The sequence below is a fragment of the Candoia aspera genome, chromosome 8 (genome assembly GCF_035149785.1).
Source record: "Candoia aspera isolate rCanAsp1 chromosome 8, rCanAsp1.hap2, whole genome shotgun sequence".
Lineage (NCBI taxonomy): Eukaryota > Metazoa > Chordata > Lepidosauria > Squamata > Boidae > Candoia > Candoia aspera.
This window is the reverse complement of record NC_086160.1, coordinates 1,913,518-1,941,053: the sequence shown is the minus strand read 5'-3', so window position 1 is coordinate 1,941,053 and position 27,536 is coordinate 1,913,518. Positions and strand designations below refer to the sequence as shown.

Sequence of the window (27,536 nt, the reverse complement as noted above, 5' to 3'; positions counted from 1 at the left end):
GAGACCCCCGAGAGGACCGCGCCGCCCCCAGCCAGGCAGGAAGCCCCGGGGGAAAGCCCGCCTCACGGAGCGACAAACCGCTTGGCGGGGAGCCGCGCCTTCCGCGGGCGACCAGACCGACTCGGCCAAGCTGCGAACGGAACCCGCCCGCGAGGCGCACTCCAAGACGGCGCCGGCGGTGCTTGGGAAACGCGGCCCGTTCCGGCGGCGCTCGCGCGGCGCTCCGGCCGCTCTGTCGCCTCTCTATGGTCGCGCCGGCCGACTTCCGTCCAGAAGTGCTCGCCATCTTGCCAGGGCGCGGGGGCGAGGCGCGCCGGGCCGCGCGCTGCGGTTCTTGGCGCGGACAGCGGCGGCCGATGCCCGCCGCCGCGGCGGATGGAAAGAGAGGCGGGCCCCGGGCCGAGGAGGCCGCCTGAGTGGCTGCCGGATCCCCTGCTCGCTGCTGCGCAACCCTCGGCCGCAGGTAGCCGGCCTTCTGGCTGGGGAACGGTCGGGCGAGGGCGATGCGCCGTGGCTGCATGAGGCGGCGGTGGCGGTCTAGGGCATCCCGCCAAGCCGGCCCTCCTTCCGAGCGGAGAGGAAGCAGCGGCAGTCGGAATTCAAGGCAGGGAGGGAGGAAGGAAAGCCGAGCGGACCCTCTGCCTCCTGGCCCGCGCCCCTGCTGCCCCCGGGCCCCCCTCCACGCCCTCCGGTGCGACCCTTCGGCGTCTCCGGACGCTCTTTCTCTCATCAGCTGCATCCGGCCACGAGGCCCCGCCTCCCCCCCCCCGCCACTCTTCTTTCCTTGGCGGATTTGTTTAGCGACAGACTGAAACGCGTTTTAGATGGCTGCTCAGCAAAGGGTTGGCTCGCGTGGTGAGATGGTCTCCACCGTTTTATCTTCATTTAAGCTCTGGCTCTTACTCTGTTTTTGACACCACTAGTCTTAAAATCTCATGTCTTAAAAGGTTTTGCCTGGCGCGGACGTAAGATGCCCTTGTTGTGGATACAGCAGGGGTGCGTGAATTCCCAGAGGTAACCCTCAACCCTCGACCCATAACTCTTACCCATTTGGTGGGGGAAAAGGCCGAAGACAGCCGAAAGAAGGAGACATGATCAACTTGTGCGTGAAACTCACTGGCAGGCAAAAGAGGAACAGGAGCCTAAGCTGTGTGTTGCCGCCTCTGCCTTCCCCCTTTGATGGCGCCTATCGTGTTCTTGTGGCTGCTGCTTATTGTTGCACAGTAGTTCTATCAGTAGATCCAACTTTCTGCCAAGCTTATCGTTGCTTTCTGCAATTCAAGCTCACCTGCTCATCAGTGTACAAGTTCTGAAAACAGAATGAAGTACATTGTTATGAATACAAAACAGAGAAGGCGTTATTAACTTTTCTATGGAAAAAAAAAGTTGCAGGCCCACCCACAAACATTAGAGAGCACTAAGCGGTTTGTGTAGCTGAATAGGCAGTTCAGTTCCTTCCCAAATATCATTTTCTGTCTGTTTAAAAGTAACACTGCCAGTACAAACTCCAGGGAGACCAAGAAAGTTATTCAGTCACTTCCAGCTCTTTGCAACCTAATGCATATCACTTGGGCAGGATTGTCTGTCGTGTCTGCTGCCTTTGGTGCTTGTTTGCTCAGACTTGCGTCATTGGTGGCAGTGTTAGCCACTTGGTCTTCTGTTAGCCCCTTTTTTGATTGCCTTGGTTTTCTAAGCACTGGGGACTGGCCTTTGCATTATGTGTCCAAAATGCTTTTAATGAATGGGACCTAGTTAAAACTACTGGTTGGGAGACAGATTAGAACATCTCCCTCGTATAACTGTGTGAAGACTTGAAAGAAGGAGAAAGTGGTTTATGGCAATTTGGATTTAATATTTCAGGTTAGAGTAGAGTGGTGGGTTGATCCTTTCCCTTGTTCACCCAAAGAAAAAAGGAATAAACAAAGCTGGGTCCTCAATATATCCTGCTACCTACTTTTTATGAAGTCGTATATGGTAATAGGAAGTAGCATCTGAATTTCTTCTCTCTGTTCTTGTCTCCAAGTACAGTGTCTGGCTTTAGCCTCTGATGTGTATATGGACAGTTTCTCAGGTTATTGACATTCCTTTCACTTAGACTTCACCCTTTAGTTCTTCCAGACCTGTGGCCCATATGATGTGCATAGATTGAACAGGTACAGTGATTCCTTTTCCTATGATAAACCATTTGAGGTTACCACATTCTTTCTCACTATAGCTTCCTGAACACGGTAGAGATTTCTTAAGGGAACAGTCACATGCTGGGTCTTGAATGATCAACACTGTCAAAAACTGGAGTAGTCTGTGAAAACAGAAGTAGAGCTCTTTGCGATAGTTGTTTCCATCATCCACCTAATATTAACTACATATATGGTCTTATGTTCTGTTCTTTCCAAAGGCTACCTGTTGAATTGCCACTTCTCTATCCATATGGTAACTTCTTCAGCAGAATTTTCAACATTATCTTGTTGGCATGTGATATTAGGGCTATTGTTCTGTAATTAGAATATTCCTTTAAATATCCCTTGTTAAGGATTGTGATATAGATAAACATTTTCCAGTCTTTGGCGTGTTGCTTTTTTCCACATTTGTGGGCAGAGGGTTGTCATGATCTTTATGTTTTCCATGCTAGCCTCTTTTAGGAGCTCTATGGGGATTTCATCCACCCCTGGGGCTTTCCTATTTGCCAGTTGTTTTATAGCCCATCTGACTTCCTCCTCAAGTACCATTGCCTCCTCCTCATATTCTTGTCTCTCAAATTCAGTGTCATCTGAGTTGGTCTTCTTGTATAGATTGTCCATGTATTCTTTCCAACTTTTTTGACATTATGTTCCATCAGTAACTCCTTACATTATTGACACAAGGTTGGAATGTCCCCATGATTTCTTTGATTTTCTTAAATAGGACCCTTATTCTTCCCATTCTGTTTTTTTCTTCTATTTGTTTACATTGTGAGTTCAGATATCCCTCTTTGTCTTTTCTTGCCTTGTTGTAGGAAGTTTTCATGAAGTTCTTTAGTTGTCCCTATATCACTGCTGGCTTTTGCCAGCCTTCTTTTCTTAACTATTTCAATGGCCTTATTTGATAACCAGTGCATTCTTTGTTTCCTTCTGGCTTCCTCTTTTGCAATCATTTTAATTTCTTCCCACTATTCCTCAGGCTCTCTGTCCAGTAGGTCCAGATCTTTGAATCTGTTTCTAACCTCAATCTTAAATTTTCTGGAATAGGTTCTAGGTTATATAGCATTGGTATTGGATCTTTTCTAGGTTTTTTTTCCAGTCTGATGCATATTTCTGTGATTAGCAACTGATGATCTGTTGCCTAGTCAGCACCTGGCAGTGTTTTGCAATTCAGTGTAGGGTTTGTAATCTACTTGATTATGGTACAGGTAGTCCTCAGTTAACAGTGTAATTGGGACCAAAATTTCCATTGCTAAGCAATGTGGTCATAAAGCGTGATATCACTTGACAACATCACTTAGTGACAACAATCCTGGTAGTCCCCATTGCCATCATTAAGCTCGGATGATGGATCATTAAGTGAGGACTTCCTCACAACTTCCTGCCAACTTCCAACAACCAAAGTCAGTGGGGAATCTGGCAGGAAGTGACAAGTCTTGCAAGCAGCTTGCAAGCAGGCCAGCGGGCAGATAAGCTGTTGCTGCCGGGTGGGGAGGGTGTGTGAGGGTGAGCAGGTGGCCAGCATGACATAAGTGTGGTGGGGTGGGGAGTGGCTGCTGCTGGGTGGGGCGGCTTACTGGAGAGACTTACCACCTTCCCTGCTGGCTGTCCTGTTCAGACTTTGAGGCGGCCAGGCAGGTTTATTATCAAAACCACTCTTTATTAAGTAACTATTTACAATAAATAAGTCTTTACGGTCAAGAGGGTGGTTCCAGTCAAGACCAACAGGGCAACAATTAAAGAATCGGCAAGGTTGCAGGAGGAGACTGTGGTAAAGCAGCTGAGCGGAATTCGCTGGTGGGAGCTGTGGAAATGGAAGAAGCTAGAGCACGTGGCACAACTGGAACTGAAGACAGTTGTCCGCAATCTGGAACACCACTCGAACTAGGCTGGGACCTGGAAGCTGGGGGAGACCAAACTGGAACCACTGGGCAAGGCTTAACTCTAGAGGCAGGACTGGACTGAACTAGGTGACCCAGGCTGGACTGGGTACTCTGGAGTGAAGACTCAGAACAAGGCTGATAACTTGAAGCAATGCTGGACTTGGCTGAAGATTCCGGGCTAGGCTCGAAGCTTGGCACATGACCAGGCTGGACTGGGATTCTTGACTAGGCGGAGAGCTTGAAACACGACTGGACTGGACCACAGGTTCTAGACAAGTCTGACAACTCGGTTCACAACAAGAAAGGTCTAAAGTTCCTGAACAATGTTGGGCGACCAAGACACGGCTAGGCTGTAGTGCAGATCCCGGGCAAGACTGGAGGTTGGAAACATGATGAAGCTGTATTGGAAACTCTGGACTAGGCTGGGAGCTGGAAGCACGACAAGGCTGAACTGGAGATCCTGGGCAAGGCTGAGGACTTGGAGCACGACGAAGCTGAAGATTCTGGACACGGCTAGAATCTAGAAGCTAGAAGCAAGACTGGAAGTGCACCTGGAATGCACAGAATGGCGACGGTGAGGTCCGAAGCTGGACGTGAGGCTGAGGTTGCTGGGTTCGGCAGGGAGAAGATCCTCTGTGGCAGTTGCAGGATACAGGTCCTCTCCAATAGGAAACACTGATGCTGATTCCCCTCCGGCTACAAACAAGGTTTCTGATGCACGTAAGGACTCTTCCACTGGGACTGCGAGCTCAAAGGATTGGTTGTCTCCGGCAGCTTGCTCTTTGCGCTCCTGCATTTTATGCTGACCTCTTGCACTCCTATTCTCTTCTGGAGCCAATCGGGCTGCTTTCTCCTTCGCGTGCTTTTTAGCACATCTTTCGCATGTGCTGATTGGAGGATTCAAATCCTCCTCCGAAGACTGACCAATCAGTGTCTGTAACTTCTCCCATGCTGCTGAGTCATTTCTGGGTTTTGCTTTCCCTGTTTCTGCCTGGTAAGTTTCTGTCTCCCCTTCTGACTCAGAAAGAGTTTCATTTTCTGAGTCAGAGGCTGGCTGAAACCTCACACTGGCTTCCCCATTGACTTTGCTCGGGGGAAGCCAGCAGGGAAAGTCGCAAATGCTGATCACCGTGGGATGCTGCAACCATCGTAAGTGTGAGCTGGTTGCCAAGTGCCCAGATCGTGATCACATGACTGCGGGGTTGCTGGGATGGCTGGAACTTTGCGGACTGGTTATAAGTACCACTCATTCAGCGCCATTGTAACTTCAGTTGCTGAACAAGTGCTTGTTAGCTGAGGACTACTTGGGTACTCTTCGGGTTATGCTGGTAATTGGGACCAAACGTGCGGTTGCTAAGTGATGCGGTCATAAAGCACAACTTCATGTGACCGCATCGTTTAGTGACAGGAATCCCGGCAGTCCCGGTTGCTACTGTAACCCCAGGGCTGTACAGGTCGTTAAGCAGGAAGAGGCTGGAGTCCCAGGCAACCAGACTAAAGGGTGAGCGAGCAGGTGCTGCAGGGGGGTGCTGTGGGCAGGGGCTACAGAGTGCGGTCAGGTGTGCTGGGGGTGTGGGGTTGCCGCGGGCCAGTGCTACAGAGGGCAGGTGGATGTGCCACAGGCAGTCGCTACAGAGCATGGGTGAGTGCAGAGGCTCCCCACAGGGGTGGTACTGCGGGCAGGCGCTACACTGCATGGATGGGTGAAAAAGAAGCAGGAGTGACTTCTGACTTCCCGCCAGCTTCCCCATTGACTTTGCTTGTGAGAAGCCAGCAGGGAATGTTGGAAATTGCAGTCATGTGATCACGGCTCGCTGCACCATCATAATTGCAAACTGGGCACCCGAGCATCCTGACGGCTAGAACCCCAAGGACCAGTTGTAAGTCCCCCGCATTCAGCGCCATCATAACTTTGAATGGTCACTGAACAAGTGGTCATAACCACTTCGTTATGTTACGAAGTTTTAAAATGCAGCCAGAATCAAAGTGCAGTGCCAAGTTTGCCAGAAAAGCCTTATTTCATTTTTTGACCAGGTAGCTTCCTTGATAAAGGCATATAGTAGACACAATGGATCTTGATTTTCTTAAAGCCTCCCCGAAGTACCCCATAATTAGAAAGCTACTTTACATTTAATCCTTCTGCGTATAATAGCTGTGATGCGTATGATTATACAATTTAGTATATGCTTACATCTGCATCTCTGAAATGTTTTGTCTCTTCTTTGTAGGTAGCAAAGACATGTTCTAGCATGGATGCTTTTGCAAATCACAGCTGTCACCTCCTTCAGCAGCTCCATGATCAACGGATTCAAGGCCTTCTCTGCGATTGTATGTTGGTGGTCAAAGGCGTTTCCTTCAAAGCACATAAAAATGTGTTGGCTGCTTTCAGCCAATATTTCAGGTATGTTAGTAAAAGTTATTTTAATGGATAGTAAGTAGTGCGTGGGAGACAGAAATCTCATTAATGAGAGTTATATATTTACAGCTCTTATGTGCCTCCCCAATCACCAGGATTCTGGACAGTGCGTAGAAAGCAAAATAAGGAAAACATAATGTAACCCCGTTCCTAAAATGGTTAAAATTAATGGTTAATGTGGGGCAAAAATGTGACGACTGCCACTCAGTTTACCATTAAGTCCAATTCATGTGTGTTAAGCAGAAATCTCTCTAATGAACCCTCTTTCCTCAAACACATCTGCGAACTCTTTATATTGACTCGGAATTGCCGATGGGAATCAGTGGGAGGAGAGGCTCTTGCTTTTATCGTGATGCCTGCTGATTCGGGTTTCGTGAGTTGAGTCCCTTGGGGTAACCTCAGGTAAAATCTGTCTTGAAATTTCAAACTCCCCACTTCCCAATCTACTTGGGGTTTGTGACTCCGTAGCCATGGTAACCCTAAAATCATGGCACAATTGGCGACAGGTGCCACAATGAACTGTAAAGTCTCTGCAAGGCTACCTATTAGCGTGGCTACAGTCTCTGTGTAATCTTCTCCTGGACCCTCTTGGGCTCCTGACCCGTCCAATTATGTAAAGACTATGGGTCGTGTTAGCTTCCTCATTCAAATCTAGCCCTTTTACTACAGCAGGGTGAATTAAACATCTGATGCACCCCGAGTCCAACATGGCCATTAATTCGGCTGGGTGATTAGTTCTTAAATTCTTGGACTCCTATCATCAATGTTGGGCAATCATCGCTTACCAGCAGGTCCTCACACCCATCATCCACTGCCTGCCTGTTGGCGTGTTTCAGAGCAGGCGTGCCCCATTTCCCACCAGCTGGGGGGCTTCGTCTTTGGAATCTCTTTCAGAATCCCCCGAAACTGCTGCCAATTCCTCTTTGCTTTCAGTGGCAGCCTCAGTGCTCTTGCGCTTGACAGGTGGAGATTTCGCCATCTTGGTCCCAGGCTTTGTGGTGGTGGTCAATCCCGCTCAAGGGCAATCTGAAGCTCCATGTCTGTCCTTCCCACATTTAAAACAAAGCCCCTTTTTTGCTCGCCGCTCTCTCTCCTCCTCCCATGGCCGACTTGGCTTTCTTGGTCCTGCCAATCCATTGGTTGGGGCTCCAATGTTTTTCCTCATCACTTGAGCTCATACCTGGCGTCTAACTTGGAATTGGGTGTTCTCCACTTCTCCGGCCAAACAGATCCATTGTCTCACCATGGTGGGGTCTCATTGTCCCAGTGTCCAGTGTAGCAACTCCAGCTGCAGCCCGCCTTTGAAATAATCCACTTTAGTAGATTCTGACGAATCAGTCACCTTTCCCACCAAAGCTTTCAATTCCATCGCATATTCAGATACAATTTTGTACCCCTGTCAGAGTTGCTGGAGGGCTGTTTTGGCCTGCAGTAGATCTTCAAAATGTTCTCTTAAGGCTCTCATGAAGTCATCTAAACAATGCAGTTCTGGGGCTGCCGCATCGTGCAATTGCACTAGCCAGTCTGCCGCTGGTCCTTCAATCTGGACCCTATCAGATTCTCCTTAGACTCTTCTGTGGGGAAAGTGTCCCCAAACTCTTCCATATACGTTGCTACATTAGTCATGAAGAAGGACAGTTGCTGAGGGTCCCCTTTAAACTTCACCTGCAGCTCGCGAGGTCCGCTTTTGGGAAGAGGGAGATTTATGTGTCCAACTAGTGGCTCTCCCCAGGTCACCAAAGGTCTGCTGCTTTTCTGGGTCTCTGACACCGGAGATAGTTGTCTGGACCCTGGAGCTGGCTCAGGTGTGGATCTCTTTGATGACACGATGGATCCCGCCTCCGGTTGGTTCAACACCTGATCCAAGGACAACAAGATGCTTTGGAGGATAGTCTCCATGGAGGCTACCCGGGCTTCTAAATTCTGCATACGGTCCAGGGTAACTCCTGGGTCGAATTCAGAGTCCTTGGAACTGGGACCCTTGGTTTTTGGTCTGCGTGACTTCTCCTCCTGCCCCATCTTCCCAACTTGGACCACTTTGTTGCTGATCTCGGGGTGGTGTCCACTCTACTCCCTGAAGATCTGGGTGGCTTGGTGGCTTGAGACAGGATGCCGTTGCCTTGGTACCTCAAGTGACGTCTAAAGTGATCAATTCGATATCCAGCTCCACCGTGTGACTCTGTGGTGGCAACGAGATTCCTACAGCACCTTCTGTTATCGAATCTCCATCAGATCCAGCCAGTGATCCAGCCACTGCCTCTGGCTCAATCAGCTGCATCATGGTCTCTTCTTCCTCCACCAGAGTAGTTAGCTCTCCCGGTGTTGATTTTGACATAGTTGCAAAATCTGAACTCTTCTGGGTACATAAGTCTCCAGGTAGAGTCAGGGTAATGATTCACAACTTTAAGTGATGACTGCCATTCAGTTTACCATTAAATCCGATTCATATGTGGTTAAGTAGAAATCTCTTTAATGGATTGTAGTGTGCAGTACAGAGAAAAAGTTGCGAATAGAAGTTCCCGCGCTTCCCCCAAGTCAAACAGTCCAATGAATTCAACCCCCTCCCCCTTCTTCAGTATGCAGCCCCCCTTTCCGTGCCAGTCCGTTCAGTTCTGTGCAGACGTCTCTGCCAGGTGACCTTGGTTGCCAGAGACAGTCCAAACAAGATGCTTTCACACTCCTGGCTTGCCCCACTCCCACTTCTACCGACTCGCAAGTTTAAATCCATGTTGATTCCGTTCATGCATGCGAGTTGGATCAGGTGTTCTGGGAACGTTTGATCTGGGAGCATGACAAAAAATTAAATAAAAGCTTTGATTATATATAAATGAGTTCTTCCATTTCAAAAGTAAGGAATCTGATTTCATGCACGTGTTAAAAAAAGATAAAATTGTATTGCAGAAAAATACTGTTGCCGAACGTAGGCAGCGCAAGTTTGTACTCAGCTGTGAAGCCACAGGATTAATAAGCATTATTAGAGAAAGCTTTCTAGAAATGTTTATATTGAATAAGCAAGGGAATCTAAAACCCCAGTCCCTGTATGCATCAAACTTCTTTCTGAGATCTAGTGGCATCAAGTTTGATTTGCTCCAATTTAGGGAGTAACTTGAAGGGTTACAAACTCATTTTTAGCAGTGTAATTCTGTAAGTTCTCTCAGATGAAGTATACTATTAATTTATGTATAATCATAGACAAAAAACATAGTTAAAATGCAAAATGTCAAACACAAAAGTCTTGTTCACAGCAGAAGTTATGGATGCTTAGGTTAGAGAGCCAGTCCCTCTCCCTCAGTCCAACTCACCTCACAGGGTGTTTGTTGTGAAGAAAGAGGAGGAAGGAGCATGAGGTATGGTCCCCGCCTTGAGTTATTCATAAAAATAATAAAGGTGGGATAGAAAATAAATAAATAAATAAATAAATAAAATATTCAGATCCAGTGGTTTCTAACCAGTGGTGCTACAACACAGCGCTGAGCAGCAGTACCACAACTCAGTTGAAGGTACCCTGCAATCTTTTGTTGAATGTGTTCTCTGAAAATGGAAATTATATGGGAGGATTAAAAGATGACCTTTAAATGTTTTTTCACCAGTTAATATGAAATTGTGCCATAGGCTGAAACTGCAATTTCCAGTATATATTTTCACTGTAAAAAATACTGCTGCTTTCAACAGTATTGTTGTGCAGTGTTTGCACTGTGTAGCCAAATTTTGTCAGCAGGATTTTAAAGAATATATTGATGAATATGTACAATTTTATGTTAATGGGGTTTGAAGATAAGCAGATTTGCACCTTCTGCATAATTCTGCTTTCCTTTTCTAGGACCCTGTTTCAAAATTCTCCAAGCCAGAAGAATGATGTTTTTCATTTGGACATTAAGAATGTTGGTGGCATAGGCCAGATCTTGGATTACATGTACACTTCACACCTCGACCTCACCCGGGACAATGTGCAAGCCTTGCTGGATATTGCACAGTGTCTGCAGGTGCAGAATATTTTGAACATGTGTCACTCCTTTTTAAAAACCTCCAGATCTGTAGAGCAGTCGGCCGGTCTGGCCTGTAGCAGTACATTTTCATTGCACAATACTTTGGCTGCTAATACCAACTGTGAACCGTATGATACTAATTTCCTCCATGTTTGTTCCACTGCTGGGCAGTCTTGTAAAGCCTTGGACGGCCACCTGCCTGAGTCGCAGCCTTGTGTACTTCACCGCTTAGCAGCTGACACTAACAAACGGAAAGAGGACTCCGTGGGTTCTGGTGGGGCGGATCTCTCATTTAAACAGCCAACTTGCCATTATAAGCTCCGTAACTTTTATAGCAAACCATTCTGCAAACAAACAGTTTGTCCCAGGAACGAGAAATCCCCAGAACTGCCCTCTGATTTCATTGTATCTCCAGCGCAGAACCCGGTTCAGAGTGCTTCGTGTCACATCAGTCGCCCTGAATGCACTTTGGAACCGTCTGATCAGCTGCCGCCAGCCTTTCTTGTCCAGCCCTTGGACGACTGTCCTGAGGATCAAGTCACAGGGAGCACGTCTGCACAGCCAGCCAAACCGTTGAGGCTTAAAAAAGCCCTGCACCTTCAGAGACTGAATTTGCTGCGGTCCCAGAAGACTCCTGAGCCGTCCTCTGCACCTGATGCTGATAGCAGCATCGCGAGGGAGACCGAGTTAGAGAGACCGAGTGGCACAAGAAGGACAAAGGCAGGTGCTTCTGATGGGAAAGAGGCTGAATGTGTAGCGAGCTCAGCAGGCGCAGGGGAGCCTGCTGCGTTGGAGCCGTCTCAGGAGCCTTCTGAGCCCGATAGCCAGTGGCAGGTTTTCCTCTCAGAGAGGCAGTATCCTTGTGCGTTGTGTGGAAAGGCTTTTAAACATCCCAGCAATCTGGAGCTCCACATACGGTCTCACACAGGTACAATCCATTAACCCTGCAGGCCAGCTCTGTAAGGCCAAGGTGGAAAAACAGCTAGAGAAGACATTAATGGCACAGAGAGGCGCTCGGTGCGGCGGCTGTAGTGCCAGTCCATCCTGTGGTAATCAGATTTCATGACCCGCGTCAGGTAACCTTCATCCATGTGAATGTGCTTAAACATTCATTTTTTCTCCAGTAAAGGTATGCAAATAGTTTTCCTGGTAAGGGCCAGTCAAACGATTTCTAAAAAATTACAGTCTAGTTTCCCTGGTAGAACTTTTTGCATGAAAAAGTTATTCTTTGCCATGGTCGATACGTAGTTTATACACTACCATTTATAGGGAAGGGAAAAGAAAATGGTTTGTAAAGTATTATGTTTTTTTTCTTTGACGTTATGATCTTACTGTGTCATAGCAATGTTGAAATGTTTATAGAATCTGGCTAGAAGGTTGTTTAGGGTCTTTGCAACTTATTTGCAAATTGCAGCTTAGTGGTGTAAAATTTCAAAATAGCAATTTTGTATTCCCTTGTTCATGAACAGGCTCTGCATAAACTGTGCGACTTGCTTCTGAGTAAACATAATAGGATAATGTGCAATTAATCTAATTTCTTATGAAGTCTTATTAAAACAAAATAGTATTGATCTGTGTGTATTGAGGAGAATTGTGAATATAAATTAGTAGAATATAAATGTCATCTTGAGTATTTTATTAATAACAATAAAACATGGGGCTATGTTTTTCCTTTGCAAACAAGATTCAGATTAACTCGAAGGCAACTGCCTTGTTTGTTTATTCATTTATTTATTTTATTTATCAAATTTCTTTGCTGCCCAACTTGTACACAACGTTCGAGTTGTTCACTTTTTTATGCAAATTTCAGGGTTGCGTGGTTGTAGCTGTCAGAAGTGCAAACATAGTTTCCTCTTCTTTTAGGTGAGAAGCCATTTGAATGTAACATTTGTGGGAAATGTTTCTCGCAGGTAGGAATTTCAATATTTTATATAATATCCATTTGTATTTAAGTCTACTTTTGTTTACAGCATATGCTGCCCATGCCCTTTCTGTTGAACAGGCAATAGGCCAGATGCAGAATCATTTTATTGCAATTCTGCAAGAATTGCAGCATGAGATAAATAATTTTAGGAAATGTTTTTCACCATTGGTGCTGCTAAGGAATCCTATCTTCCTTGAAGTTAGTTTTAGAATTTCTTATGGTCATTTACCGTTTTCAGATACGGAAAAAGTCCTAAATTCTAGAAGTATTAGAAGTATCCTAATCCCTAATTATTTGTCCTGCCATTGATTTTTTTCCGTATCTTTGATTGGGTATATCTTAAACAACACGTATACTACATGGTGCTTACTTAAATGAATAATCACATTGAACTGTATTTTTCATTAAAGGTCTGCAAGGAAGGCAGCTGAGTAAGGAGGGTGGCCTCCTCACAGAGCTTTTGCTTTGAGGACTGCAGCGTTAGGTTTACATATCTCGAAGCCTGTTCTGCCTTGGACAGAAATGTAGGCTTGGATGCAGAGCTCTGAGCCCTGATACAACAGCACCCTTGCCCCCTTTCTCTGGTGTTACCTGTTCCTCCCCCAAAGCCGTGGTGAAAGGACCTACAGGAAGTCCTTTGCCTGAGAAGCCTCTTCGGAGCAGAATCCGAAGCAAACAGGACATTGTAGTAGATCTTTCTGCACAACTGAAACCACCCTCTCCTAGTCTGAACAGTCTGATCTTGGTAGAGGAAGCCCCTCATACCTTGGGGGAAGGGTCTTGCCTCCAGAAGGAGGCACCTGCCTTTGGGGGCCTTTCTGTTCAGCCCAGCTGCTGAGAGGGAGTGAGGTCTCCCTAGGCCCAGAGAGGCAGGTCTTTACACGAACAAGAGTCCCCGAACTGAAAAAGGGCTTATGCTGAATTCTCCGCATGTACAGCGGTGCACAAAGGATCCCGCTCCCCATTTCTAGATACTGCAGTTGTGCACATGGGGACAGTGTTCTTATTTTTCAAGTATTATTAATGTAAGGAACTACTTGCAGATCTTCATTTCCAACTGTAAACAAAACTTCTCCGGTTAATTTAATTTTGTTAAAAACATTTCCTTATCTTTGTAGGCAGGTAATCTTCAGACTCATTTGCGTCGGCATTCGGGTGAAAAACCTTACATTTGTGAAATCTGTGGGAAAAGGTTAGTATCTCATACATGTTATGTGCATATATGTCATATGAGCCATATGCAGATATCCTATTTGTGGTCCTCTAGGACAACATGATGCAGAACATCTGTTTGCTAACGTACCTAGATATAAGGGTTCTAGGTCTCTGAATTTCCTCAAACTCAATTGAGAATGCAAGAATGCAAACTAGGATCCAATTCGTTTTAGAAGGATTGCACAAACCATATTTACCTGGTTATAACAAGCTATGGCTTAAGGAAACCAAGAAGTCCGTTGAAACAAGAGAAGGGAGGAGGAGCACCTGCAAGCTGTGTGTTGGAGGACTGGTGGTGTACATCTAAACTGTGTCTCATACTGGGCAAAACTGTTCTGGGTAGTATACGCACACTGATCCCTGAAGGATTGCCAGTCTGCCTGCCTAAGTTCTAGCGAGGCTTGGGTGGTGTATCAGCGGCCGAATCAGCACCACCACAGTAGTCCAAGGGCAAATGAAACAGTGGCCAGAACAGCTGTACTAAGTGAGAAATGACCAGCAAGTGAAAAGGCAGCGTGAGACCCGATTTGCAGGTCACCCTTCCTCCTTCAGCTTATTGCAACTGTTTTTAATAGGCTTTGGTCGTAAAATAAGATTTATCCCAGAGCAGAAAGCCTTTTAATTTTAAAGCTACCCAGTGACCGAAGAGTCATAAATCTTCAGTTAATCTATTTTTAACCAGTTATCAGTTGAATTTAATTATTTTGCATATTGTAAACCTTCAGGCTGGTTCCATTATTTTTTCCTTGTTTCCTTTCAGCCCTTTCCTTACGGTAAGCATGGCTTCCTGCTGTCTAGTTAGGTTAACTGTGTGCATTATGTTCAGGCGGAATAGGAAACAAGAGAGATGTATAACATAAAAAAAATTGATTTAGATGTAGATAAACTAAACATTTTAATGTGGACGTGAAACAGATTCCTGAGTTTTTACGAATAAAGGACACTTCTGTCAACAAAAAGCATTAGACTGGGTTGGTATTTCAGCCATCTTGCCTTTTAAAATGCTTTGTTATAATTATCTCGTACTGCAAGAAGTATGTCTAACTCCTCCGTTTAAGCATGTGCTCAGGTTTAGACGGTTGCTAAACTAGGCGTAGCATCGTAGGCATCGCTTGTGTTTATACAGCTGGAATTACATTTGTGATTCATGGAATCAGAGAGACTCTTGCCGCGACGGGCAGGTGGGCATCTTCCAGGCAGGATTTGGAAGAAACTGATGCCACAAGGCCATGAGAGGTCCAAATGCCAGGAATATATGTTCAAGTGGTCGCATAGAGTGCTTTAAATGTAAGAATTAAAGCTCAGTAGAGAAACCGTTTATTAGAACGTTTACCACGGCTCTCATAATGGTGTTACAGGTTTGCTGCATCTGGAGATGTCCAGCGCCACATTATTATTCACTCTGGAGAAAAACCACATCTGTGTGATACTTGTGGTCGAGGTAGGTCAGGTGAAATTTCCCCAGGTTAACAAGCAAAGCTGTAATTGCAGCACGTGCCCCTCCCCGGCCATAGCTTAATTTGGGTGGCGGCTTGGCCCTGCCGGCACTCCAAAAGCGGCAAGGTGGCTGTGGCTGGAAACAACAGGAGCATCAACCCAAGACAGCGTGTTACAAGGTGGCACACCCTTATCCCCCGCTTGTACCTTGTATGTTAGGGTTAGTCGCAGGCCGTTCCATCCATGTTTTCTTTCATGCCCCCGTGTTGTAACTCTGGCCTAGGCTGCGGTATCTGGGATGGGGTGGGGAAAGAGCAGTGGGTCTTTTTGTAATTTTTTTTACAAAAAGATCATTTTGATCCAAATTCTCTTACATTTAGGATTTAGTAACTTCAGTAATTTAAAGGAACACAAGAAGAACCATGCCGTAGAAAAAGTGTTCACGTGTGACGAGTGTGGAAAGTCATTTAACTTACCACGGAAATTGGTAAAACACAGGATCAGACACACAGGAGAAAAGCCATATAGTTGTTCAGTTTGTGGTAAGTCAGAGTTTCTTTTAACTAACTGTTCCGTTTTGGAAAGTTCCATTTAAGGCGCTAACCCTTTCATCATTCGCTTGTATGTTCCAAACACATATTGAGATAATGGAATTTCTGTACGTAGCAGGTATGCTGTTGATCACTCAAACAAGATAATGATGGCAAATTATATCTCCTCCTCAAGTGTACAATTAACAGGCCATGTTTTATTGCAGTCATAAGAAGACTCCAAGAAGTCTGTCTCGTGTGTCATTAACTGGAACCCATCATTCATAACCCATAATGATTCATGGAAATCATTCATTAATGATTTGATAAAATCACAACATCCGTTTTCTCTTTTTTTAAAAAAAATACTTTTTATTAACAACTTTAACAATAGTAAAAGATAATACAAGCTGAAATCAAAGAAAAGAAAGAAAAAAAACAGAAAAGTGACTTCTGATCTTCTTTACAAGTACAAGCAAACTTTCTACCCCCTTTAATATTACATTATATAAATCACTTCTTCCCATATCTCAGCCCTTATCCATCCACAAATCATTGTTTCTGTCCAGTATCAGCAAAAAGCCCATAAAGGGTTCCCAGAACTTTATAAAAGTATTTCTTTTGTTTTAACTCTGATCCGACAGGTCAATGTTACATTCCTTTCCTTTGCTCCTGACGTTTTTAATCTTTGCATCCTTAAGATGCTGTTGTAGGATATGATCTCAGTCCAAATTTTCTTTCTCCCATTTCAGGAGTTTCTTCATGGCTTTAACAGCCCTCTTGTAAATCCAATAATGAGTCATTACCCAGGTCATTTTTAATCTCTTGGCTTATAATTTGTATTTCCACCTTAGTTTTCATGTCTTGTCTTGTAGTCCACAACATTTTGGACAACTCTATTTTGTTTTCCGGTATTTCTGCATAAGCTGGGGTTTATCAGTCTATAAATTCTTCCAAATTATTCTCCTTCACATCGTTCATTTCTTCTTTAAAATCTCTGTTAAATAGTGCTTTCACGTGAGCAGATATTGTTGCTGTCATTGTAGCTGTGAGTTTCTTTCCTATTTCTTCAAAAATCCTTTGAAATGTCTCCAGTGTAATACATTTATCTGTCATTTTTGCAAGTTTCACTGCTGGTCATCAAATTCAAAAGCAGAAAACAGGCATGTTTTCCCCCTCTGCTTGGAATCTTTAGTCCCCTCAAGTGTCTCCTTTCTGTAATCACATGGTCTGTTTCAAATTTCTTTTGCATTTTAAAAAATCAGCCAATCATCTCTTTTCTGAAAGACTAACAATTTATGTTCCCACGATGATAATGTTTTGCTTTTAATTATTTCAGAAGTCTTAAAGCAAAAGTTATAATATTTAAATATTAAATCAAATATTTCCAATTTGTCTGGTCCCTTGGTTCATTTCAAACATTCTTGAATTAAATTCTCACCTAGCTTTTTGCCATTTACTTTGTGTTCTTTACATTCTTTAAATTGGTTTTTTTATAGTAAATTTTATTAAGTTTCAAGAGAAGAATAAAAACTACAAAAAAACCCCAAGAAACTACAAAGAAAAAAAAAACTAAAAAGGTGCAAAAACAGATTTTTTTTTCAAATTTACAAAAAGCTTCCGAATTTTAACAGCAAGGATATACAAAAATTTCCTTAATCAATACCTGCTCTATATTAAACCAAAACTCCACATTATTTCTATAAATCATTCCACTTTAACACATAATAAAAATCACTAAGCACAGTTACTCCTCCCCCTTATATTAAAATAAATAAATTTTAAAAATCATAGAAACCTCCTAAACATCTTTCTCCCCTCCAAAAGGTAACCCATATTTAATTATTCCCTTCCTACCACTATTCTATACATTTTTGTCTTCTATAATAATCAAATTAAAAAGCACATAAATTGTCTGCTATTATACTTAAAAATACAACAGTTTTAATAATCCCAATCCTAATAAACCAAAAAACAAAGACAATTCAAAACAGTAAATCCAAATCTTTAAAAGCAAACCAGATGAACGTTCTTCATGTTTGTTAGTTTAAGGGGGAAACTGTGAAGCCAAGGTAAGGCTTCATCACTAGACAAACATCAATTTATTCTTATTTTGCTTTAGAGTCAGAGCAGGCCATTGAATGGAGTGAGAGAGAGAGACTTCCCCAATAAGCCTCTCGCAGGGCTGCTGCATGTGCCTGGTGCGGGATTTTATTATAATTAACCATTAAGCTAAGCAGAGCCTCATCTGTTGTGATCATCGGCTGCTTGTGCAGAGGGAAGTTCTTGCAAGTTAATTAGCAGGGAACCAACACCTAAGAACCCAATTTGGAACATTGAGGGATGTTGTTGTTATTAGATTTTTATCCCACTTTTGTTACATATAACTCAAGGTGGCAAACATCCCTAATTCTCCGGCCGCCAGTTTTCCCCACAACAGCCACCCTGTGAGATGGGCTGGGCTGAGAGGAAGGGACTGTCCCAAGGTCACCCAGCCGGCTTTCATGCCCAAGGCGGGACTAGAACTCTCTGTCTCCAGTTTTCTAGGCCAGCACTTTCACCATGACACCAAACTGTCTCCCTTCTGTGATGGAGGGTGATTTTCAAGGTTCAGGTAGGCAGACTGAAGAAATGTAATAGCAGTAGTACCACTTTCCACACCAGAAGAGCTCAGTATATAAAACCAGAGGTAGTCCTTGACCAATGACCATTCGGCAGTTACCTAACCCTTACGCGCTTACAGCTGGTTGCCAAGTGCCCTGCGATCATGTGATTGCCATTTGCCACCTTCCCTGCCAGCTCCCCCCTGCAGTGGCTGACCTGAAACAGTGCTGTAAAACTTGTAGAACATGAGGGTGGGTTTGGGGTGATGTGACAATTATTGAGAGCTCTGGAAAACAGGATTGTCTGGACCTACGGCAGAATGAATTCAGACCTGGACGTAAGGCAGAGAATACATTGGCTGCTCTTGGGGGTAATCTGTGGTGCAGGGCAAGGGAATCCAGACATTCATTTTCATGTTGCTAGACATTATCCTCCTGGATTGCTTTGAGGGGTGGGTGTTGGGAGCACCATTTTGTGGTGGTTCTGCTTCCTCCTGAGTAGGAGTGTCCAACCAGGGTGGCAAGGAAGGAGAGCTTGGATCTCCATGTGCTCCACTGTAGGGTGTCCCGGGGTTTGGTTATCTGTTCAAGGCTGCTGGTTATCTGTCATTGGTATGTGGATGAGGCCCAGCTCTATATTTCCACCCAGGGCAAAAGGGAGAGGCAGCCCAGGTCTGGCCTGGGTCTGGAGGCTACAAGGGCCTGGATGGGGAGAAGCAGGCTCAGATTTCACCCAGGCAAGACCCACTGATGCCAGGATAATTCCAACTTTGTCTGTGGGTTGTGTTCCCTCGAAGAGAAATGGCTTGCATTGTGGGGATGCCTCTGGACTCTCAGTTCCTGCATGGAAAGTGGGGGGAAGCTGTGACAAGGAGGACATCTTCCCAGCTCTGGCTGATACGATAGTTGTAACAGAATGTGTGCTGAAGGTGTCCTCGTGCCCTTGTCCCTTGGTTGGATTACTATAATTTGCTTTCCTGGGGTTGCCCCCAAAGACTACTTGGAATCTCTTGGTTCAAAATGCAGCTGGCTGCATGCCCATTGGGAAGTCCTGGTAGAAGCATAGATTGTAAGAGTAGGAAGGGTCGTTACAGGTCACCTTTTAAGCCCCTGCTGTGAAGGAGCCATTAGGAACTCTGGAAGAGGACCAGCCAGGCTCTTGAAAGAATTCTGGTGAAGGAGGACTCGCCACTTCACATGGCAGTCTGTCCACTGGCTGATAGCTTGTACAGTCAAGCAGCTCCTCCTGATACGTAGCCTTCCTTGCAGTTTTAACCCACTGGTTCTGACCTATCCTCCAGGACAATAGAGAACAATTCTGCTTCTTCTCTGTGATAGCTATTCAGATACTTGAAGACTGCCATCATATCTCCCCTCCTGGTCATCTGTTCTCTTGGATAACATACCCAGATTCTTTAAACATTCTCGATAGACCTCGATTTCCAGATTGTTTACCATTTTGGTAGCCCTCTTTTGAACAAGCTCCAGTTTGTCCTATCCTTGTTGAACTGTGGTGACACAGCAGGTTGTCAGGAAGGAGGGAGCACATTTGGGGGCGGTGGGGCGAGACAAGAGACAACACAGTCCTGAGTTGGATTCTGGGAAGAGGGAATGGTTTAGGATAGCCACTCCCTAGAATCTCCCAGGGTATATCCACTAGGTTAGAGTAATGCAGGTTTAGTCTGGCAAGATTCTGTCTATACGGTGTAAGCAAATAAAGAACTGGACTTGGCTGGATTGTTTCTATGTCGTTCTTGGGCTGAGCCCGACAGGTGACCAGAACTGGACAAAGAACCCCAGTTGGGGTCTAACCAAAGTAAGAACATCTCTGACCAAGGCAGAATAGAGTGGAACACTTACTTCCACAATTTATTCTACTATTTATGTATGGTACCCCAAGATCATATTTGCTTTTTTAGCTGCTGCTTCACACTACTGGCTCTTGTTTAACTTCTGGTTGATGAGGAAATCAATACCTTTCACCTCTATTGCTGCCAAACCAGCCCTCCCCCATCCTACATTTGTGCCTTTCATTTTTCCTTCCCAGATGCTAATTATTTTACTCATTACTTTTAAAATTTTGGTTAGAGTTGTTTTTTTCTCCTGAAGGAATTGCCCCCCTCACCCTGCTTGATACTTTCCAGTCTAGTTAGAACCAGATTGTAAATTAAAACAAAACGTAATTAGCTTAATTAGCTCTTGTGACTTTGATGTTTCTGGTTGGTTCAGAGTTTGATGTTGGTTCTGAAAAAAGAGTTTTGGCTGGGGAAGGACAAAAATGATAACAGTAAGATTTTGTGGTTCCTCGCCGCTCCAGATGAGCAAGGCCCAGGAGAGTTGGCGTTCGTACCTTTTGATATGCTTTGACAAGGTTTTTAAAAAGTCGGTGTGAGAAATGCCTAAAACCTCGTGGCTCTGGCGCAGAGGAAAGAGTAGCTCACATCTCACTGTGTGGCATCTCAGAGATTATTGCGTCAAATGTTAGTCTTTCTTACAAAAATGAATCCAGGCTGTACTGATTAATCTTATGCCACATTAATTAAAACCTAGTAACTATAATTTTTGAAGTATCAGTTAAAATGTTGATCTTTGCTGAAAGAAACATACTTAAATATCTTATTTTATAGGAAAATGCTTTGCGGGATCTGGAGATTTGCGAAGACATATCAGGACGCATACTGGGGAAAAGCCATATCGCTGTGAGACCTGCAATAAATGTTTCAGTCGCTCTGCTGTCTTACGTCGACACAAAAAAACCCACTGTAAAGCTAGCAGTGAACGTTCAAATATTGTAGACGAGTTTTCTCATGTAATGGAAATTCCTGACCTTGAGAAGTCCCAAAGTTCAGATTTCTTTACCCAGGAAATCTCAGCGTCTTTCTTGCCAGCATCAGAGAAATGTCCACTCCACCCGGCGGAGAATTCGCCAGATGAATTTGACCGTCCTGGGGCACCATTTGGCAAGACAAGGCCTGGAATGATAAAAGGCCGTCAGAAACTGAGCTCGGATCCCGCCAAACTCTGCAAATCTCCAGAAGGACCAGATCAGTCTTGTTCTTTTAAAGAGATTAGCCCCCCCTCCGAGGAAGAACCGCTGCAGCCCGACGCTGTGCCCCTGGTTCGCTCCTCCGCAGGTGCCCTGGGCAGCAGCTGGAATGGCGACCTGAGCAGCCGCGGGTCTTCTGCTGAGCACAGAAACAACGAGGGGGTCTTCTTCTCCAGCGTGACCCTCTGGGGCTTAGCTATGAAGACTTTGCAGAATGAGAGCGAGCTGGGCCAGTGAGGAACTGTGTGTGTGCTTTGTGTGTTCAGAAGAACAGCCTATATATTTGTAACTAAATAAAATAAAATTGTAACTAAGTTGTACTGGACCAAATTGTTCCTAAAGACTCATATTTCTTTCTTTAATACTATAGGCTGCTTCAGTCGTATCTGAATTCAAACCGCATAAACTCCATTTCTATAATCAGGGTTAAAACACTACAAACCACCAGTACTAACAATGAGCAATCCTCATGTGTTGAGGAAACATTCTTCTGATATCTGGCAGTCACACTGGGCAGCTCAGACCATGGTGGAGGTGAAAGCGAAAATGAGAACTTTGGGATTATTCTCAGATGACCGATTGTGGCTGCCCCGAGGGGAGCAGCCGGGGGGCGGCTTTCACCAACACAGTGCTGTGCCATGTCTTATTTTACTTAACATTAGTTTCGTGCCTTCGTTCCTTTTATTTGTGTTTGATGGCTCCTTGAGAACGATTGTTTTAAAAAATTGTATCTGTGCTAATTAGTTGTGGTAGTTTCTTTATTGTGTAAGTTTCTTTACCCTCATTGCCACTTCATATTGCTGGCCCAAATACCTGAAATGTGGAGGAGGAAGAATGAAGGATCAAGAACCAACCTGGGACAGACAAGCCCTAAGAAACCTCCCAAATAAAATGGGAAAGGTTGACAGTTGATTCCTGTTTGAGCCAGGACATTGGAAGATCCTCCCTAGTTCTTTGGGTTAAAGAAACTGCTCTGAAGGAAGCTCAGACACTGATAGATGAAGACATTGACAAAGCAAAGATAATTCCAGGAACTTTGCATTTGAATCCACTTCTGCAGACCTGGTAAGCCAGCATAGGTTAACTGCATGGACTGTTTTTGAACTTCCAAAGAATATTGACGGGCTTTGAAAACTTAGTACTCCCTGGACCCTTCAGGTGGTCAGAATAGCAGGAAAGGTGGGAGAACCACCAGGAAGGGCTTTAGGGCACAGGCTGACCAACTGACACGGGATCGATCGCCAAAGCAAAACGTGGCCATGCGAAGTACCCACATGCAGATCGGATCGGATCGGATCTATCTATCTATCTATTTTGTCCCTGCCCATCTGCTCCCATTGGGGGACTCTGGGCGGTCTACAATAAAATGATTAAAACAACCACCATGCAATATAAATACAATATATAAACATAAAATTACTCTTAATAAATAAATATAAAAATAAAGGTAAAAAAAGTCCCAAGTGGCAGAGAATCTGATGCCGCACATACGTGGGAGGAGCGGTCTAAGATACCTGCCATCCCCATGTAGAACTATACGCCTTTGCGCTCCAAGCCAGGTGGCAGAGCCAGGTCTTCAGACTCCTCTGGAAGGCCGGGAGTGATGGGGCCAATCTCACCTCCAGGGACAGCGTGTTCCACAGGGCGGGCACTACTGCGGAGAAGGCCTGCTTCTTGGACCCTGCCAAACAATGTTCTCTTACGGGGTCCACGGCATGACCTCTCTGCATGCTGATGGAATGGGGAAGAGGCGGAGTCTCAGGTAGCCTGGCCCCATGCCATGTAGGGCTTTAAAGGTGAGCACCAACACCTTGAATTGGACCCGGAAGCAAACTGGTACCCACTGCAGCTCACACAGCAGTGTTTTTACATGTGCCCTTCTGGGAGCACCAAAAACAGCTTGCGCAGCTGCATTCTGGACCAGCTGAAGCTTCCCGATACTTTTCAAGGGTAGCCCCACGTACAGCATGTTGCAATAGTCTGTCTATATGAGAGAGAACAAGGGCTTAAGTGACTGTTTGAAGGGCCTCCTGATACAGAAAGGGTGTAATTGGTGCACAGCACATAGCTGTCAAAGGCTCTCCTGGCCACAGCTGCCACCTGCTCTTTGAGCAGGAGCCGTGAGTCCAGGAGGACCCCCAAGTTACGCACCGGGTCTGTCTGGGGCAATGCGGCCCCATTGCAACTAAAGATGGCAATGTCCCAGATACGGAAGAGCCATTAACCCACAGCCACTCCCTCTTACCAGGGTTCAGCCGAAGCCTGTTGTTCCCCATCCAGACCCCCACAGCCCCCGGGCACCGAGAGAGGGCAGTCACAGCATCACTTAACTCATCCGGTACGGAGATGTACAATTGAGTATCATCAGCATATTGATGATACCTCACCCCGTGGTGATGGATGATCTCACCCAGCGGTTGTCCTGTTCAGACTATGCAGCCAAGCAATTTCTTAAAAACACACTTTATTAAATAACTATTTACAATAATGAAGTCCTGGAAAATGAAGGCTCAAATCAAAAAGCCCAACTGGGCAGAACAGGCAGTGAAATAGGACTCTTACTGGACAGGCAGGCTGGATAAGACCGGAACGCAGTGCTCTGGAAACAACAAATCCAAGATGGCGACTGGACACCAGACCCGCTCTAGGGTGGGAAGCTCCTGATATTTTAAAGTTTTTTAGACCTTTACCCCCAACTTTGGCCTTAGGCTAGGGTACTGGGGGAGGTCGGAAGAGCTTGACCCCCATACCTGATGTGTGGGTGGTGAGAGTGGGGGAGCCCTCCTGGACAGAGTGGTGTCAGCAAGCAGCGGTAGGCAGCAGGCGGCAAGGAACCCTAGTTGGTTCCTTTCGACTGCAGCTTGGTAGCTGCTACCTCTAATGTTGGAGGCTGGAGCTCCCTGCCTTTGCTGTAGTTTTTTCCTCCTCTCCAGCCTGGTGGTGCAACGAGCAGCAGACAAGCAGCAGGGCAGCGGGCCGGTCCTGCTGGAGCTACTTTTGAGTAGCTGTGTGGCACAGGAGTGAGCCCCGGTGAGCCCCCACCCCAGGGTGGAAGATCGATCCCACCAGCGCAGCATGAGGAGGGCTGGTAGGGGCAGCGCGACGAACAGCACGATGAATGGTCAGTCCTGGTAGAGATGGAGCGGCGGACCAGACCGGTCTTGGCCACCAGACGAGCCCTGTGACAGCAATTTGGCTGGGTGTGGTGGACATATTGGTGCCTTGGAGGGATGGACTCTGGCCTCGACCTTGTCAATACCCTGGATTTCCTGGTCAGCTGGCTGCATAGAGGGACTTTTTGAAGTCTCTGTTGGCTACATCACAGACAATGCTGGGGGGAACTGCCTGGGGCCTTTGACCTCTAGACTGTAAAACCTCTAGAGTTTGGCTATCCCCTCCCAATCTCCTTATCCCCCCAACAACGGGGTGTGGTACAGATTAATAAGGTCCCTCCAATGTGAATGGGGGCTCCTTCCCTGCATGTGAGAGATGAGGGGGGAGTCCGAGTGTGAATGTGCTGGTGTGTTAGAGCACTCCCATCCTGAGTGAGAGATGGGGGGGAGGGGTAGTGGATGTGATGCCCCCTGTTGCCTAGTGAGAGAAGCTTTGGGGGCATAGTGAGTATCTGGGTGATGGTTGGGCCTATCAGTGCCAAGAGTGAGAGCTGGTGTGCTGGTGGGCCCACCGTCCCCTCACGGTTGTGGGAAGTGTGTATGGTTGTATGATTGGAGGGGCCCCTACCTCAAGCCAGGAATTCTGGAGGTCCAGAACTGGAGGCAGCTGGACTGGTGGAGCCTGGGGGATATAGGGCAGGACATTTCATCAAGGTGGTGACGGGCAGGGGATGTCATGATGGAAGCCGGAGGGTGAGTCATCATAGAGGAAGACGCCCCAGGTGTTTATTACCTGTAGCGTGTTCCAACCCTCCGGGCTTAAACCTAGGCCCTGGACAGCAGACTTGTAGGGGCCCTGGCCTCCAGCTGCTGCTTCTTAACACCAGATCAGTAAACAACAAGGCCCCCCTCATACGTGACTTGATCACAGAGGAGGGGACAGACCTGGCGTGTATCACCGAAACCTGGCTGGGCCCTGGAGGAGTAGCAGCTTTGTCAGAGATGTGCCCGGTTGGGTTTCGGGTGTGGCACCTGCCAAGATGCAGGGGAGGAGGGATGGCAGTTGTCATCAGAGAGTCTCTAGTGGTGTCATGAGTAAGGATGGCGAGCAGGGGGCTCCCATCCAGGCTGTAAAGCGCATGCGTAGCACTGAGGAATTGGGCAGCCATTCACAGATCGGGCCCGCCTTAGCCTTTGGGGTTTATATGTCTGGGTTTTTCCCACGCTTCTTCAGTTTGTTAGGATTTTCTGTTATGTAGCAGTAATAAAACACTAGAGACCTATTCCTTGTCTCAGCGTGGTTCCTGGCTGTTAGGACATCAATCCTAACAAACTCCTACTCCCATTGAAAGAGGGAGGAACAAAGAATTTAAAGGGGAGACATTTGGAAATGTCTTCAGAAAACCAAGAAATTTGGCTCGCCATCCAACAATTGGCAGCAGCCCTGCAACAACACCAACAACAGGTAGATCTACAGGTCAACACATTACAAGCTGCCATGCTACAGCAGTTACAACAACCAGCTCCGATTAACCCACAACCGGCGCCAGCAGCAGCAGCAGCAGCTCCGCCAGTAGTCTTGAGATCCCAGGGCAGTCTACCAGAGAAGTTTGGAGGAGAAGCAGGACAGTTGAGAACCTTTCTCACACAGTGCACAATGTTTTCGACAGCAGACCGGCAGAGTTTCCCACAGACAGAACCAGAGTCACCTTCATCCTAAGTCTGTTAAAGGGACCAGCAGCCAAATGGGCTATCCCCATGGTGGAGAACAATGACCCGATTCTCAACGACTACCAGAACTTTTTGGCAGGGTTCCGAGCACACTTTGACGACCCAATCAGAGAGGTCACTGCCAGCCGGGAAATTCGGAAGCTCAAGCAAGGTAACAAGAGGGTGGGAATCTACATTGCTGATTTCAAGTTGTTAGCAGGAGATCTGGACTGGAATGAGAGTGCATTAAAAGACCAATTCAAACAGGGGCTGGATGAAGAAATTAAGAATGAATTAGTGCGCCAGGGAACACCAGCTAACCTAGAAGCCTTATATCAGTTGTCTGTGGTCATAGATGCCAGGCTAGAAGAGCTCAGACAGATGCAGCCGGGGAGAAACGGGGCCCTCAGAGCGCTTCCAGGATTTCCAGCTCTCTCCGTAGCATCTACTCACTCAGGACCAGAGGAGCCGATGCAGATCGGGGTGAGCAGGAGGCTTACTTCCGAGGCTGAGAGGCAGAGAAGGAGAGAGAGAGCCCTCTGTTTCTACTGCGGAGTCCAGGGGCACATGGTGAGAGCTTGCCCAGCGAGAAGCCAAGCAACTTCAATAAGACCCCCAGGGCAAGCAGCTGAAACAAGAGCCATCTCCGCCTCTGCTTCCAACCAGGGAAACTCCGTCGGTCTCCCTCCGCAGAGCACAGCAGGGAGGCCATCAATCAATTAAGGAGGGCTCATTCCGAGGATTCCAGGCAATCCTTTTACTACTTACCAGTAATAATGCACGTCAACCCAGAGCACCAGGTCAAGCTAGAGGCCATCGTGGATTCCAGAGCTTCAACCAATTTTATTGATGTGCAGACCGTACAAGACTTCAACATCCCAACCATAGAATTGCCATGTCCCATAGAAGTGGAGACCATTGACGGCCAGCCCCTCAAGGCAGGGCCGATTAGAAGGTTCACAGAACCGGTGCAACTGACAACGGGAGACCACACAGTGGATCCAGCTTTATGTTACTGCATCGCTTAATGTGCCAGTAATCCTAGGCACGCCTTGGCTGAGGATCCACAACCCATTGCTGAACTGGACTACGGGAGCAATCTCCTTCCCAGCTAAGGAATGCCAGCACCGCAAGATTCAAGCCGCTCTCCTCTCTCCAGCAACCAACGCAGTCACAGAAGCAGGGGGGGTCCAGTTGCCAGCCAAGTATGCAGATTTCGCAGACGTTTTCAGCGAGCAAGAGGCCACAGCACTACCCCCCCATAGGGACTGTGATTGCACCATTGAGTTGATACCAGGAGCCAGGGTTCCAGCAAGGAAACAATATCCCATGTCTCCCAAGGAACTAGCCACCTTAAAGGATTACTTGGACTCTAATCTCCAAAAGGGGTTCATCCGACCATCTACTTCCCCAGCGTCTGCTCCTACCTTCTTCGTACCAAAGAAGCCTGACCCGTTGGCACTGGCAAACCAGGAGACACCCATGAGAGTGGTCCA

General features: G+C 46.3%; 1 protein-coding gene across 1 annotated transcript; it reads left to right on the top strand.

Moving 5' to 3' along the window:
- Positions 1 to 290: 290 nt before the first annotated feature.
- Positions 291 to 21,537, top strand: ZBTB49 (zinc finger and BTB domain containing 49). The gene is made up of 8 exons (XM_063310781.1): positions 291 to 463; positions 6,289 to 6,461; positions 10,297 to 11,390; positions 12,326 to 12,372; positions 13,505 to 13,578; positions 14,960 to 15,042; positions 15,419 to 15,580; positions 20,799 to 21,537. The coding sequence occupies exons 2-8, from the start codon at positions 6,310 to 6,312 to the stop codon at positions 21,452 to 21,454; spliced, it is 2,268 nt and encodes a 755-aa protein (XP_063166851.1). The 5' UTR covers positions 291 to 463; positions 6,289 to 6,309; the 3' UTR covers positions 21,455 to 21,537.
- Positions 21,538 to 27,536: the final 5,999 nt, after the last annotated feature.

What these genes read in the sequence shown, in the direction of transcription:
- ZBTB49 (XM_063310781.1), top strand. Translation starts at nt 6,310, where the DNA reads ATGGATGCTTTTGCAAATCACAGCTGTCACCTCCTTCAGCAGCTCCAT. An exon ending in CCACATACGGTCTCACACAG is followed by an intron (nt 11,391 to 12,325) that starts GTACAATCCATT and finishes CTCTTCTTTTAG; the next exon opens with GTGAGAAGCCATTTGAATGT. An exon ending in TGTGAAATCTGTGGGAAAAG is followed by an intron (nt 13,579 to 14,959) that starts GTTAGTATCTCA and finishes ATGGTGTTACAG; the next exon opens with GTTTGCTGCATCTGGAGATG.